Source organism: Ruditapes philippinarum, unplaced genomic scaffold (assembly GCF_026571515.1).
Source record: "Ruditapes philippinarum isolate M1 unplaced genomic scaffold, ASM2657151v2 ctg4807_1_1_1_1, whole genome shotgun sequence".
NCBI classification, from domain to species: domain Eukaryota; kingdom Metazoa; phylum Mollusca; class Bivalvia; order Venerida; family Veneridae; genus Ruditapes; species Ruditapes philippinarum.
The window spans coordinates 57043-72857 of record NW_026852392.1 but is presented as its reverse complement, the minus strand read 5'-3'; the positions used below and the strand labels follow the sequence as shown (position 1 = coordinate 72857).

Below are 15815 nucleotides of genomic sequence, written 5' to 3'. Positions count from 1 at the left end.
ATACAGGGCTGACACACTGGCTCAAATAATAAAAAGAAATAGCCAATATTTTTAACTTAAAATATAATAGCCAAAATTTCAGCTGATTTGAACAAACTTGGTAGACACCCATTAGAAGATGTTTCATGCTAAACATCTTAGGTCCAGCTGGTCAAGTTTTTTCTTTACACATATAGTTAAAAACAATGACACACCTGGGGCAGGGCCAGTTTGGACCCAAGGGCTTTTATTTGAACAAACTTTGTAGACACTTACTAGAAAATGTTTCATGCTTAATATCTGAACTCTAGCTATTCTGATTTTTCGAAGAGATTTTAAGTTTTTGCTATACACATATAAGGAAAATCAATGACCCCCAGGGGTGGGGCCAGTTTTGACCCAAGGGCTTTTATTTGAACAAACTTTGTAGACACTTACTAGAAGATGTTTCATGCTTAAATATCTAAACTCTAGCTATTTGGGATTTTTTCAAAGAAGATTTTTAAGTTTTTGATATACACATATAAGGAAAATCAATGTCCCCTGGGTCAGTCTTCACGTAAAACTTTAAAAAGCACAGGACATTCGGGCCAGTAAAATTTCAAATCTTACTGGACCTGTTGATTTTTAGCTGGACCAAATACACAGAATGATAGGTAATAAATTTATGGGTAAACGAAAACACTTTATCATGCTTCCTTTGATTATTTTAAAAGGAGCATAATACTTCTTTTATTCTGGGCCATATGTTGACAGCTTTGAAAAATCTAAAGGACCAAATGTTTAGACAAAATTGACAAGAATTGAACATGAACAACGCACTTTGCTTGAAACAAATCACTTTCACACAAAATATTTACTTAACTCAATCATCACAAAATCATAGCTTAATAATAAACAATGGTTTAATTTCGTAAGTGTACGGTGCGGTACGGAAAATATCCAAGAAAAAAAATGGCGGCCTCCATTACTAAATACAATTTAGACATCTTTCGCTGTGTTTTGAAGATTTTGGACAGAATTGATGGGTTTCATTTGCAAAAAAGGCAAAAAGAGAACCCTGCTTCATTATTTTGATGATTTTTTCTTATAATATTTTTTCATGGCCAAAAATTTACTGGCCTGTCGGACCACCAACCTTGCAATAATCAACGGACCAATGCTAAATTTAGTGGCCTCGGGCCTCGGACTGGCGTTTATTTCGAAGACTGCTGGGGCGGTGCCAATTTAGAGCCCAGGACTTTTATTTGAACAAACTTTGTAGACATTCACTAGAAGATGCTTCGTGCTTAATATCTTAACTCTAGCTATTTGAGTTAAATCTTTAAAGAAGATTTTTTAAGTTTTTGTTATACGCATTTAAGGAAAATGAATGACCCCGGGGCGGGGCCAATATTGACCCTAGGGATTTTATTTGAACAAACTTGTTAGACACTCACTAGAAGATGTTTCATGCTTAGTATCTAAACTCTAGCTATTTGGTTTTTTTCAAAGAAGATTTTTTAAGTTTATGCTATATACACACATATAAGGAAAATCAATGACCCCCTGGTGCGGGGCCAATTTTGACCCCAGGGCTCTTATTTGAACAAACTTGGTAGACATTCATTAGAACATGTTTCATGCTAAATATCTGAGCTCTAGCTCTTTGGGTTCTTTAAAAGAAGGGTTTTTTTTTAGTTTTTACTATATGCATATAGGGAAAATCACTGACCCCCTGGGGCGGGGCCAATTTTGACCCCAGGGCTTTAATTTGAACAAACTTGGTAGACACGGGTTAGAATATGTTTCATGCTAAATTTCTTAGCTCTAGCTCTTTGGGTTCTTTAAAAGAAGAATTTTTAAGTTTTTACCATATGCATATAGGGAAAATCAATGACCCCCTGGGGCGAGGCCAATTTTGACCCCAGGGCTCTTATTTGAACAAACTTGGTAGACATCCATTAGAACATGTTTCATGCTAAATATCTGAGCTCTTGCTCTTTGGGTTCTTTAATAGAAGGTTTTTTTTAAGTTTTTACTATATGCATATAGGGAAAATCAATGACCCCCTGGGGCGGGGCCAATTTTGACCCCAGGGCTTTAATTTGAACAAACTTGGTAAACAGCCATTAGAAGATGTTTCATGCTAAATTTCTTAGCTCTAGCTCTTTGGGTTCTTTAAAAGAAGAATTTTTAAGTTTTTACCATATGCATAAAGGGAAAATCAATGACCCCCTGGGGCGGGGCCAATTTTGACCCCCGGGCTTTTATTTGAACAAACTTGGTAGACACTCACTAGAAGATGTTTCATGCCAAATATCTAAGCTCTAGGTCTTTGGATTTTTTAGAAGAAGATATTTTAAGTTTTTTTCTTTTGGTTGTCATGGCAACCAGAGTTCTGCATGGAATTAAATTCTTTAAACAATTTTCAAAGGTGACCACCAAAGGAACATTCCTTTGAAGTTTGCATGAAATTGGCTTAGTGGTTTATGAGGAGATGTCATTTAAAGTAAAAGTTTACGGACGACGGATGGACGAAAAGCTAAAAAGAAATATAAGTGATCTGACGACCAGGACAGCCTAGCAGTTCATTTAGGTCCAGACAGAAAGTGACATAAGTTTAGGATGCGCTGAGAATACGTCCGACGATCAGAGGACTGGTTGAGCGTTTTATTTTGGAACAAAAACACCCGAAGGTATAGCCTGAATTTAAATTTTGAATGATCAAAAATAATAATTCCATTATGGGAGAGTTAATATAAAACTTTTATTGAGGTCAGTATTTATCCACAAAAAGATGTGTTTTTTCTATACCATAGTCTACATGAATCAAGTGACTAAGGGGAGAGGGCCAATTTTGACCTGAGGGTATTTCGATTTTATAGCAATCTACAAATTGTCAAATACATGTCAAATATGTAAGCTCTGGGCACCCGACTTTGTAGTTTTACACATTAAGACTTAAATGTGTTTTGCAATAAAAATCAAGTGACCCTGGTACGGGCCAATATTGACCCCAGGGTCATGATAAATATCTGTTTTGTAGAAGCCAATAAGGCAATGCTTTTGTCAAATATCTAAACTCTAGACTTTGTAGTTTAACCAAAATAAATGGGTTTTCCTATATACAAAACTATATAAAATAAGTCCAATATAATGAGGACAATATAGACCCAAGGGGCATGATTTATACCATTGGTTGTGTGGTCCACAAATGTGATGTAAAATGACAAAGTATCTTAGCATCGTTGTTTAAAATACACAATAAATTTTAGAGGTATTATCCAATATAAATCTACATAAAATCAAGTGACCCCTTGGACAGGGCCAATATTGAACCTAGGGGCATGACTGAAATCAATTTTGTAAAGGTTAATAAGGCAATGTTACATGCTAAATACAGTGTACTCCACTTATAACGAGATCGGTTTTAATGAGGTACCGCTTACAACGTACATTCCACTGTGTCCCGGCATTTTTCCTTCTATTTTCTTTTCATTTTTTATCTAAGCTCCAGACATAATAGTTTTACACAATAAAAATCAAGAAATTTCTTGGGCGGGACCAGTTTTTTATATCAGGAAGCCCAAAGTTATTTCTGCTCATTGTCTACATAAGTAATATTTCTGCCAAAAATTTCACTTTATTCCAATTGATTCAAGAGATACAGAGTGGATACAAAATTGTTACAAACATAGATTTTGACCCAATGAAGGTCAATCATGTGCTCTGCACACATGTTCTCTTTACAGGGTTCGTATCCAGTATCAAAATTCAAGGACTTTTTAAGCACTTTTTAAGCATGTTTTTCCATTTTTCAAGCACAATTTGTTGCGTCTATATCCTACACAATGTTTAACCAATATTAATTTATAAGTCATTTCTTGATCATTTCATGATGAAAATACATTTTCTGGCTACAGTTTCTATAGATGACAACAAAGATAGCAACAAATACAAACTTAACTGACAACCTGTTGTACGGCCCCCTGTTAAAACCCTTACTACTGTTTCCATTTGTGATTTATGTTTTTCTTTCGTAGGTTTTCCGTTTCTTTTAAATATAAATACTACAACATCACAATATTATATATATCTACATTATTAAATTGTTTTACAAAAATAATGTCAATAATCATTGAATGGTAAGTGAAAATCATTAGCATTATACATCATTGCAGTGGGTGGGGTAATGTGGTGATCTTGCGATGAGTTACATATCAGAATCTTGCTAAATGCTGTATTGAGACCTTGGAACACAACATGAGCATTATAGAGGGGTTGAAGTGAAGTTCAAATCAATTGCAATATGTGCCTGTTACATTGAGCAAACATTACAAAATTCATTGATCTTGATACTGAACAAGATCTGTTTTGTTTTTTGTTTGTTGATTTTTACTGACACTTGTCTGTCATTCAATAATTTTCAAGCAAATTTGTAGCGAATTTAAGCACTTTTTAAGCACTTTTCAAGAGAGTAATCAAATTCAAGGACTTTTAAGCACTTTTTATCATTTTTAAGCACTTTTTAAGAAAGAGACTGAAATTTAAGCACTTTTTAAGACTGTACGAACCCTGCTTTATGGTTAACAATTCTGCTAAGCAGTTTCAATTTCAAAATAACTGACGGACGGATGGATGAAATAAGACAAGCCAATGATTTATATCTGTACTTGATTTTATGTGTGACCTTGAACTTTAAGCTACCAGCCTTATTCTTGAGCGCGAAACATTGTCATTATGTTCAACACTTTTATGCAAAGTGGTTTTGAAATCCATCCAGGAATAACAAAATTGATGACAGGAAACGAACATCAGTACACTAACTATGACAAATTTCCGTTAGAGTCAATGTGTGACCTTGACCTTTCGAGCAACAGACGCAAGACATTGCCTCATTGAGCAAAACATTTGTGTAAATTTGTCTGAAATAAAAAAATTAAATGATGGAAGGAAGTATGGACGGTCGGAGGCTGTACTCATGGACATAAAAATGTAAAATATGTCTCCGCTACTTACTCTGTTTATTATCATTGTACTGTTTCTTCTTGTCGTCCGTAATCCTTGTGTAGAGTGTTTTTTCTACAGTCTCTACTAAATTGGCTAAATCATTTCTCCCTTTATCTCCCTCTTCTTTGATAATTTCAACTGCTCTTTCACATTCTTCTGTTATTCTCTTGCTTTGTGTTTTTACCTTTTCCTCAATGTCCTCTTTCTTTTGATGCATTATTAGAACTGAATTGTCTCTTGCCTTTTCTATGTGTTTGACGCTATTTTTTCTTCTCTTAATCATATCTTCTTTTACAGTCTCAGACGTCCTTTTTAGGTCATCTTTTTCTACTCTTATAGTGTCACGAGCTGCTTTTGCAACATCATCTAGTACTTTCCTTATGTCATCTTTTCCAATGACCATGGTGTCATTTTCTAACTACATTTTATAATAAAACAATTAATGTTAAAATGGTACATATGCAACATCTCTTTAATGTATAGTAAAGTAAGTAATCATTATGAAAGTCACAGAAAAAACGATAATGAAATGGTATATGTTCATAAATAAAATAAAATATTAAATTATCATCATTTCAAAATTGTAAGTTTACAATAACTTTAAGAATGATTGGCATTTCTAAAGCAAAATTACACAAAATTATTCATTAACATACTTGAATATTATCATATTCACATATTCTTTTTCTTTTGCAAATTTATAACTGTATCTCTGTGGTTTGCTTTTTTAAATTGTCCATGCTAAAAGTGAATAACTTAGTTTCTCTTAACTTTTGTATGTGCAAAGTAAAATGATACGATGCTAATTTGTTCATTGTCGATCATCGTTTATAATTATGATGCTTATTTTTTCATTGTCAACTTGATCTGAATTGACCACATATGTATATTCCAAAAGATGAAGCTGTTATAATATCAATTGATCAAACAGTTAAAATATAAAAAGACAGTCCCATTCCTTTTATAGCGAATGAGTGATTAGTGATCATGAATGTGTTTGCCTTGATGATAGGCCAGATGCATGTTGCAGGCTAACTGTGTTGTTAGGAGACAGCAAAATTGCATTACAAGACTCAGCAATAAACAATTTTTCATTAAAGGATCAGAACAAAATATCATTCAACCATTAAAAGTTGAATTGATGAAGCGACCTCTATTTTATTGAGACAAACATTCTGACAAAGTTTGATGAAGATCCAATCAATACCGTGACTGCTAGAGTGTTAACAACCCAATTGTTGACGATGCACGAACGACGGACGCCGGACATAGCCCCATATGTTTCCATATCACAGATTAGACGTCAAAAGACAAATTTAAAAAGCAGGCAAGTTTGAACAAATAACAAAGTAATATCCACGTATAGCAAAAGTAAAATATTTGATACATTTTTAAGTGAAGTTCGGTCGATATCCAAAGGGTTGTTGTGTCCAAAAATGAAGGCAAGCTATTGAAAAATAAGAACATCATGATCAACATTAAAGCTTTTGGATGGCAACCGCAAATACAACGGCATTAACTGCTCTGTTTTCTTCGAAAAAGTCAAGCTAATAACACAAACCGAATAATCACCTTCAGCTAAAGAATATACTTAGTGATCAATTTAAAATGATTTGTTTTTGTGCCTAAGGCATTATCTTTATCAGTAAAGCAATTTTTAGTGCATTTATAAAAAATTATCTATTTTTAACTACAACTTGTATGGTTAACTAAAATTGTGTGCATATTTACATCTATCAGCTTCTGTTTGGCATTTTGTGCGTGCACGTCTGTAGCTAAATATCCAGCATCAGAAAGAAGTTGTTGAAATACTATGAAGTATTGATGAAGATCTGTATCTTCTACCTCTAACGTTGGTGAATGCCTCAAATTTCTACCAATTTCTCTTGCCTGGTAAAGATAAAACATTTAAATCAAATCTACAAACATCTATGTGTATTAGATTAAATTTACAAAAAAAGATGAAATGAGTTTAAAGCAATGTTATCTTTGAATGATAAAACATGGTTAGCTTTCTCTATATCGGATATACGGTATATAAAACTGATGAGATAGTAAAGGGGCATCTGTGGCTGAGTGGTTAAGGTTGTTGCCTTCAACAACGTGCCGCTGAGCCTTCAAATTCCGACTTCAGATTCTTTCAAACAAGAACTATTCCATTTTCCATTCATGCCTGAAATGATACAAGGAACAGTGTTGCATCTAGGCCGCGCGATTGCGCGATTTGCGCATTTTTTATGCAGATCGCGCATTTTATTGAAGTCAGTGCGCGCCAAGTCGCGCATCTGACAATCTTTTCAACTTAATTCAGTTTATCTTCATCGTATCTTTAACGCTTCAGCCATGTTTGTTTTCACTCATGGTTATGACTAAAATACGTACTAAATCGCATGTAGCAGCCGACTAAGTCATCTCGCGTGTGTTTTGTAGTATTCGTCAATATTTTATTTTTTTACTTCCGTTTTTGAGCGGACGATAGCTCAAAAATGCCTGAATGTAAAATAAATGAACTCTATTCGGTATGTCATATTGTTAGGTCAATGTATGTCCCCCACATCTTTTTCAAATCCCCCACATTTTTCAATTGAGTGGGGGACAATCCCCCATAATTTTGAAATTCTAGATGCAACACTGAAGGAAGGGAACCCGAGGTCCTCCTTTTCCAGTAAACTATACTGGTTGGGTAAAAAATCAAGATGGTATAGAAGTTATCAACAAGAGCACCGCTAGGAGGAGCATAATATATGCATGAAAGTGTTTTTTTTAGTAAAGAAGAAGCATTTGTAAGACATTACATAAATTAAATAAAGTATTACCTCCTTCAAAGAACAATCCTCCTATAAGGTTGGAATTTTGTGGGTCAAATGGAACTTAAGTTATGATCTGGAAACTGTTTTCATTTTTGAGGTAATAGCAACCTTGAACTTTCAATATTGTGAGTCACATGGGACTTAAGTTATGCTCTGGAATCTGTTTATCAGTTTTAAAGTAATAGTGACCTTGACCTTTGACCTTGTGACCCTAAAATCGATATGGGTCTTCTACCCAATATGGACAATCATCCTATGAAGTTTAAATATTGTGGGACAAATAGACCTTAAGTAAATATGCTCCGGAAACTGTTTTCAATTTGAAAGTAATAGTGACATTTACCTTTGACCTTGTGAGCCCAAAATCAATAAAGGTCTCCTACCTAATATGGACAATCATCCTTTGAAGTTTGAATTCTGTGGGCCAAATAGAACCTTAAATTATGTTCCAGAAATTGTTTTCAGTTTTAAGACAATAGTGACCTTGACCTTTGACCTGGCAGTCCAAAAATAAATAGGGATCTTCTACCCAATATGGACAATCATCCTATGAAGTTTGAATATTGTGGGCCGCATGGAACTAAAGTTATGCTCCGTAAACTGTTTTCAGTTTTAAAGTAAAAATAACCTTGACCTTGTGACCCCAAAATCAATAGGGGTCTTCTACCTATTACGTACAATCATCCTGTGAAGTTTGAACACTGTGGGCCAAATTGAACTTAAGTTATGCTCCGGAAACTGTTTTCAGTTTTAAGGTGATAGTGACCGTGACCTTTGACCTTGTGACCCCCAAATCAATAGGGGTCTTCTACCTAATATGGACAATAATCCTATGAAGTTTGAATATTGTGGGCCAAATGGAACTTAAGTTATGCTTCATACCAAATTGCTAACGGACGGACAGACGGACGGACAAGGCGCCGACTATAATTATGCTCTCCCGAAATTTTTCAGGGAGCATAAAAACTGTAAGAAAATATTGTTAACCTGCTCAAAAATGTTGTTCTTGTTGCCTAGGTTTTCATGTACTTTCAACTGAAGGTCTTTGTAATTAATGATAACGCTGATGATGCCATTGAAGTCTGTTTCTTGTGCACAAACTACATCTTTATATCCATCTGGGGGCATGAAACATTTCGCTATCTCCCAAGTATTACTGCACCATTGGGTAGCATCTGTGTTCTTGTAGGATGGACCATAGTACCTATGTGCATTCTGTATCTCTGTTGTGAAATTATGGCATATCTTGTTAGGGCAGCCAGCAGGATTATACCTTGTTGCAGCATTTCGATGATAACTGCATCTTCCACGTCCAACATTACATATTCTATTTGTTGGACATTTGATAACATTTTCTGTACAGCAATTTGAACACAAAGTTCCACTCATCAATCCATTGTTGTAGCAAATATGATCTAAACATTTCAAACGGAATTCTTGAACTTCATGACATACAAAAGGTTCAAGTCCGTCTTTAGTAAACAGCACTGCTAACTGTGCTTTAACCCAGTTATTGTATTTCTTCTCTGATAGTTTTGAGCTATATGAAGCCATTGTTTACTTCGTCTTATTAAGGTAACATTTTCACATTGTTGAATGTCAATCTTAATCTGGAAAATAACAAAAACTGGTGTTTATGTGTAATTTATACAGTTTCAATACTTATTAACTTTTAAAAAGATATATAAAGAACTTAAAAGAGATGTACACACTTTAAGTGGAGCATTATATGCTCAAAAGCTTAGGGTTTTTTTTAGTAAGGATAAAGCATTTGTAAGACATTACATAACTAAATAAAGTATCACCTCCTTCAAATAGCAATCCTCCTAAAAAGTTTGAATATTGTAGGCCAAATGAAACTAAGTTATGCTCTGGAAACTGTTTTCAGTTTTGAGGTAATAGCCACCTTGAACTTTGACCTTGTGACCCGAGAATCAATAGGGGTCTTCTACCCAATATGGACAATCATCCTCTGAAGTTTGAACACTGTGAGCCAAATGGAATATAAGTTATGCTCCGGAAACTGTTTTTAGTTTGAAGGTAATAGTGACTTTGACCTTTGACCCCAAAATCAATAGGGGTCTTCTACCCAATATGGACAATCATCCTATAAACTTTGAATATTGTGGTTCAAATAGACCTTAAGTTATGCTCCTGAAACTGTTTTCAGTTTTAAAGTAATAGTGACCTTGACCTCTGACCTTGTGACCCCAAAAAGAATATTGGTCTTCTACCCAATATGGACAATCATCCTATGAAGTTTGAACACTGTGGGCCAAATGGAACATAAGTTATGTTTCGGAAACTGTTTTTAGTTTTAAGGTAATAGTGACCTTGACCTTTGACCTTGTAACCCCAAAATATATAGGGGTCTTTTACCAAAAATGAACAATCATCCTATAAAGTTTGAATATTGTGGGCCAAATGGAACTTAAGTTATGCTTCATACCAGAATGTGCTTTCAGTTTTAAGGTAATAGTGACCTTGACCTTTGACCTTTTGACACCAAATCAATAGGGTCTTTGACCCAATATGCATAATTATCCTATGAAGTCTGAATATTATGGGCTAAATGGAACTTTAGTTATGCTCCCGAAACCATATTGCTAACAGACGGACGGAAGGACAGATTGATGCTTAGGGATATAACATTATATGCCCAAATTTTTTTCTGGCATATAAAAATAATAATTTATGGTCATGGTCATTTAGAGATCAAAGTCATATCTAAATTATTCCACATCTTTTTGGTCACAAGTGTTCTTTTGTCCACATATAAATAAAATCCATGCATTATATATTTATATACAAATACATTATTGCAATAAAAGAAAGAAAGAACTATAATTGTGCAGGATACACTTCTGTATACAGTAAAAACTGTTTACAGTGACCTTCGATGGGAGACAAGAGCCCGGTTTGAGCCGGGTGATGCTCCCCGAATAGGTTTTAGACACAGGAAAGTACACCTCTTGTAGTTTCAGAGTTATGTCCCTGGAAAAAGTTCAAAGACCAATAATTCCAAAATTAGGCAAGGCAGAGTTACTGTTCTTTGCACTGCACTTCTAATCAATGTGATCTATCAACCTACAAAGTTTCTTGATGATATCTCTTATGATTTCCGAGTTATGTCCCGGACAACTTCAAAAAGGAAAAATAAACAAAGGGCAATAACTCCAGAATTAGGCAAGGCAGAGTTATGATTCTTGTGCATTCCACATCTACCCATTGAGATATATCTACCTACAATGTTTCATGTTGATATCTCTTATAGTTTTACAGCTATGTCCTGGACAAGATTTTTCTAAAAGGGGAGATAATTAAAAAGTGAGGCTTAACAGAGTTATGGTTCCTTTGCACTGCACCTCTACTCAATGAGATCTATCTACCTACAATGTTTCATCTTGATATCTCTTATAGTTTTAGAGTTATGTTCCAGACAAAGTTCAAAGTGTTAAAATTAACAAAGGGCAATAACTCCAAAATTAGGACAAAAAGAGTTATTGTTCTTATGCACTGCACATCTACCCATTGAAATCTATTCACGTACAAAGTTTCATGTTGATATCTCTTATAGTTTTAGAGTTATGCCCCCGACAAGATTTTTCTATAAGGGGAGATAATTCGAAAACCGGGCAAAATAGAGTTATGATTCTTTGACACTGCACTCCCCCTCAATGCCCTTTACCACTGTATGAAGTTTCAACAAATTATCTCCAAGGGTTTTCAAGTTATGCTCCGGACAAGACAACAGACGGACAGACGGACGGACAAGACGCCGACTATATGCTCCCCCGAAATTTTTCGGGGAGCATAAAAAGGTCATTATAGACAGGGAATTAATGTGGACAGTCTCTATATAATTCAGATAATTATATGAACATATCATTCCAATATTTTGTTGAAAAGCAGGATAGTACCATACTTGGGGTTTAATTATATTTTTTATTGATATTAAACATACCAAATATCATTTATAAAACAAGAGCCGGTTGAACCGGGTGATGCTCTGCGAATAGGTTTTGGACACAGGAAGGTATACCTCTTGTTGTGTCAGATTTATGCCACAGACAAAGTTCAAAGTGTAGAAACAACACAAATATTGTTTACAACACATTGTCTCAATATGGTGATCATTTTTGTGAAATAGTTGTAAAATCCGACTTCAAATTACGAAGTAATGCGCCGGACACGATTTTGCTGCAAGGTCATGCTGTGACCTTGACTTTCAAGGTAGCGACACAAATGTTGCGCGCGACACATTGTGTCAATATGGTGATCATTTCTGTGAAATATGTGTAAAATCTGACTTCAAATAACAAAGTTATGGGCCGGACACGAATTCGGGACGTACGTACGGACGGACGGACAGCCCGACGTCTATATGCTCCCCCGAAATTTTTCGGGGAGCATAAAAACAGGACAGTATTAAAATTGCATGTATAATTGGTTAAGATTAAAAACTACACCATTACATTAGTATTTAAAAGTTACATATTGATTAAAAACGTAATTTATATTGATAAATCTGTTTGTAAAAAAATGTTTAATTTCAATTTTCCTAATGGGATGTTAGAGACATTTATTTTGTACAATCAACCTGTTTACTTTACCGATTTCAATGTATTTATAAAACATTAGATACAAATCTTCACATAATTTCTACAGATAAGTGCTCCGAAAATATTTTTAACAATCGACGTTTCGAACATAACCACACCTTTAACAGGGGGTCACTAAGACAGTCTTTACTGTATTATTATTATTAAATATAAAAATAAAATTCATATAAATATAGATGATTAAACACTGATTGTAATTCAATTGATTTTTTATATGAAGGTAGACAAAGAAATTAAAACACTATATTAAAGGTATAACAATAGCCGACTATAGGTCAGAAGTAAGGGACGACAAGATTACTTTCATTTGTCAGTCATGTTGTGTCACTGCTAGAGAAGAGCAGCCGATAAATCTCTATAGTCTTGTTCAGAAAATTCTGACCAGTCAGATAAATCCTGCAACCAAGTTGTCAGATAATGCATATACTTATGATTGCATTAAAGATAAAGACCTCCACAAAACCATATTACATATAATATTTAGCATATTAAAACATAAAAATAATGTATCCCAGTGTCAATTTCAATAATTTCAGGGTTTTCATTTTTATCAGAAGGGTCAATGGTGAAAGCCATTCGATCATCGAAAATAATTGAACAACCCTTTTTGATCAATCATCGAATATATGATCGAAACATTTACAATAACAAAAGTAACTAGAAATATCACTAAATGTGATTAATACCCCCGCAAGACTGCTTCAGAAATGAGGATGTTACTAGTAACAGAATACCTTGTAAAACAATTGAAATACAGTTATGGTTGTGGGCAATTAAAGATAGTTGTGGTTCTTGTATGTTGCATTTCCTTTCAATGTGGTTGGCCGTTGATGAAGTTTTATTGAATTATTCTGCAATAAATCCAGAAAGACAAGGAAAAGGAACAAAGGGCAATAACTCTATAAATACTGAAGATGGAGTTATGGTTATTGTACACTGCACTTCCTCTCATTGCACTTGACCATCGTATGAAGTTGTATTGAATTCCAACTACAAGGTTTTAAGTTATGCACAGGACAAAAAAGTAACAAAGGGCAATAACTGTAATAAGTCCAAATAGAGTTATGGTTCTTGAGCACTGCGCTTCATCTCACTGCCCTTGACCATTGTATAAAGTTTCATTGAATTCCAACTATTAATTTTCAAGTTATGCACTGGACAATAAAAAGTAACAAAGGGTAAAATCTTTTAAATGAGTCCAGAAAGAGTTATAATTTCTGTACACTGTGCTTCCTCTCAATATACTTCACCATTGTATGAAATAGTATTGAATTCCAACTAGTAGTTTTCAAGTTATGCTCTGGACAAGAAAAAGCAATGGAAAAGTAACAAAGGGCAATAACTCTATATTTTTGGATAGAGTTATAGTTCTTGTGCACTGCACTTCCTCTTATTGTGCTTGATCATTGTATGAAGTTTTTTTGAATTCCAACCAGTACATTATAAGTTATGCTCCGGACAAGGAAAAGTATCAAAGGGCAATAACTCTGTAATTTGTCAAAATGGTGTTATGGTTCTTGTGCACTGCATTTCCTCTTCATGTGCTTGACAACTGCATGAAGTTGTATTGAATTCCAACCAGTAGTTTTCAAGTTATGGTCCGGACAAGGAAAAGTAACAAAGGGCAGAAACTCTGTAATAAGCCATGGTGGAGTTATGGTTCTTGTGCACTGCACTTCTTCTAACTGTGCTTGACAATTGTATGAAATTATATTGAATTCCAACCATTTCTCTTCAAGTTATGCTCCAGACAAAAAAGCAATGGAAAAGTAACAAAGGGCAATAACTCTGTAATAAGTCAAGATGAAGTTATGGTTCTTGTGCAATGCACTTCCCCTTATTGTGCTTGACAATTGTATGAAGTTGTTTTGAATTCCAATCAGTAGTTTTCAAGTTATGCTCTGCGCAAGGAAAAGTAACAAAGGGCAGTAACTCTGTAATTAGTCAAGATAGAGTAATGGTTCTTGTGCACTGCACTTCCTCTTAATGTGCTTGACCATTGTATGAAATTATATTGAATTCCAACCATTAGTCGTCAAGTTATGGTCCGGACAAAAGAAAGCAATGGAAAAGTAACAAAGGGCAATAACTCTGTAATTACTTTAGATAGAGTTATGGTTCTTGTGCACTGCACTTCCCCTTATTGTGCTTGACAATTGTATGAAGTTGTTCTGAATTCCAACCAGTAGTTTTCAAGTTATGCTCCGGACAAGGAAAAGTAACAAAGGGCAATAACTCTGTTATTTGTCAAGATGGAGGAGTTATAGTTTTGTGCACTGCACTTCCTCTCAATGTGCTTGACCATTGTATGAAGTTATATTGACTTCCAACCATTAGTTTTCAAGCTATGCTCCGGACAAGGGAAATGCAACGGACTGCTGGACTGACCGACCAACCGACCGGTGACTCCTATAATTACCCCCCAAAACTTCGTTTTTGGGGGTATAACCGTATAAATATGTACATGCTTTAATATTCATAAGAATTCCATTGATATTCTATATTTTGTGTAACTACCACTTTATTGACTGAAATAAACTTGTTTAAAGATAATTATTATGCTCATCCTTGAGTAAAATATTTTATAATCAAATAAATTCATTAAAATTAATGAAATTACTATGTCTCAATTCCAATAAAGGAATGAATAAACTATGTATGGGAACAATTTAAGTTGGTCCATTCTAAACAAAACTGCCAGGGTTTTTTCATGACACTATATATTGATATTCTAACCCCTTTTAGTGTGTACATGTAGAATAATTTTATACATAACATATCTTCTTTGTGTGAAGTCCAGGGTTTCTATTGACGCACATTTCCTACGTCCATGACGCAATTTTAATAGTGACCTAGGACCCTCAATTACTCTAAGTCCGGGGACGCAAATTTAATTTTCCTCCGTAAATGTCATTTGGAAATTCCTTCCACTTCTTTAAAGGTAATGACATAATTTGGTAGACGGGTTCTAATGTTTAATACAGCAGAGTTATCTTTCTTTCAATTAATTACAGTTTAATACGGAATAAAACGTCGTTCACTAGAATTTAGATAACCTTAAAAAAGCGTCCCAGACTATGCGCTGCTATGAAATAAATTTTAAAATATGTCGGCTGCTCCCCCAAAGAAATCACGTAGTTTTAATAAAAAGTGGCTTCGACTTACCTGTGGCTCGTCCAAAATGAGAAAACCACAGGTATGAAATGCAACCATTGCGTCAAAACCAAACAAGAGCCGGTTGAACCGGGTTATGCTCCCCGAACAGGTTTTGGACACAGGAAGGTATACCTCTTGTAGTGTCAGAGTTATGTCACAGACAAAGTTCAAAGTGTAAAAACAACCCAAATGTTGTGCACGACACATTGTCTCAATATGGTGATCATTTCTGTGAAATAGTTGTAAAATCTGACTT

At 34.7% G+C, this 15815-nt stretch overlaps 2 protein-coding genes across 2 annotated transcripts in view; one reads left to right on the top strand and one right to left on the bottom strand.

The window, feature by feature from the left end:
- The window catches only part of LOC132758865 (uncharacterized), a 139312-nt gene that overhangs the window by 89378 nt on the left and 34119 nt on the right, over positions 1 to 15815 (top strand). The window lies entirely within an intron of this gene.
- LOC132758874 (uncharacterized) overlaps positions 1 to 15815 on the bottom strand; it is a 51054-nt gene that overhangs the window by 19296 nt on the left and 15943 nt on the right. The window contains exons 2-4 of the mRNA XM_060750584.1: positions 8769 to 9391; positions 6703 to 6861; positions 4981 to 5389 (exon numbers count right to left, since the gene is read on the bottom strand). Of these exons, the coding sequence (XP_060606567.1) occupies positions 4981 to 5389; positions 6703 to 6861; positions 8769 to 9335 (1135 nt within the window). The 5' untranslated portion in view covers positions 9336 to 9391. The remainder of the gene's footprint in view (positions 1 to 4980; positions 5390 to 6702; positions 6862 to 8768; positions 9392 to 15815) is intronic.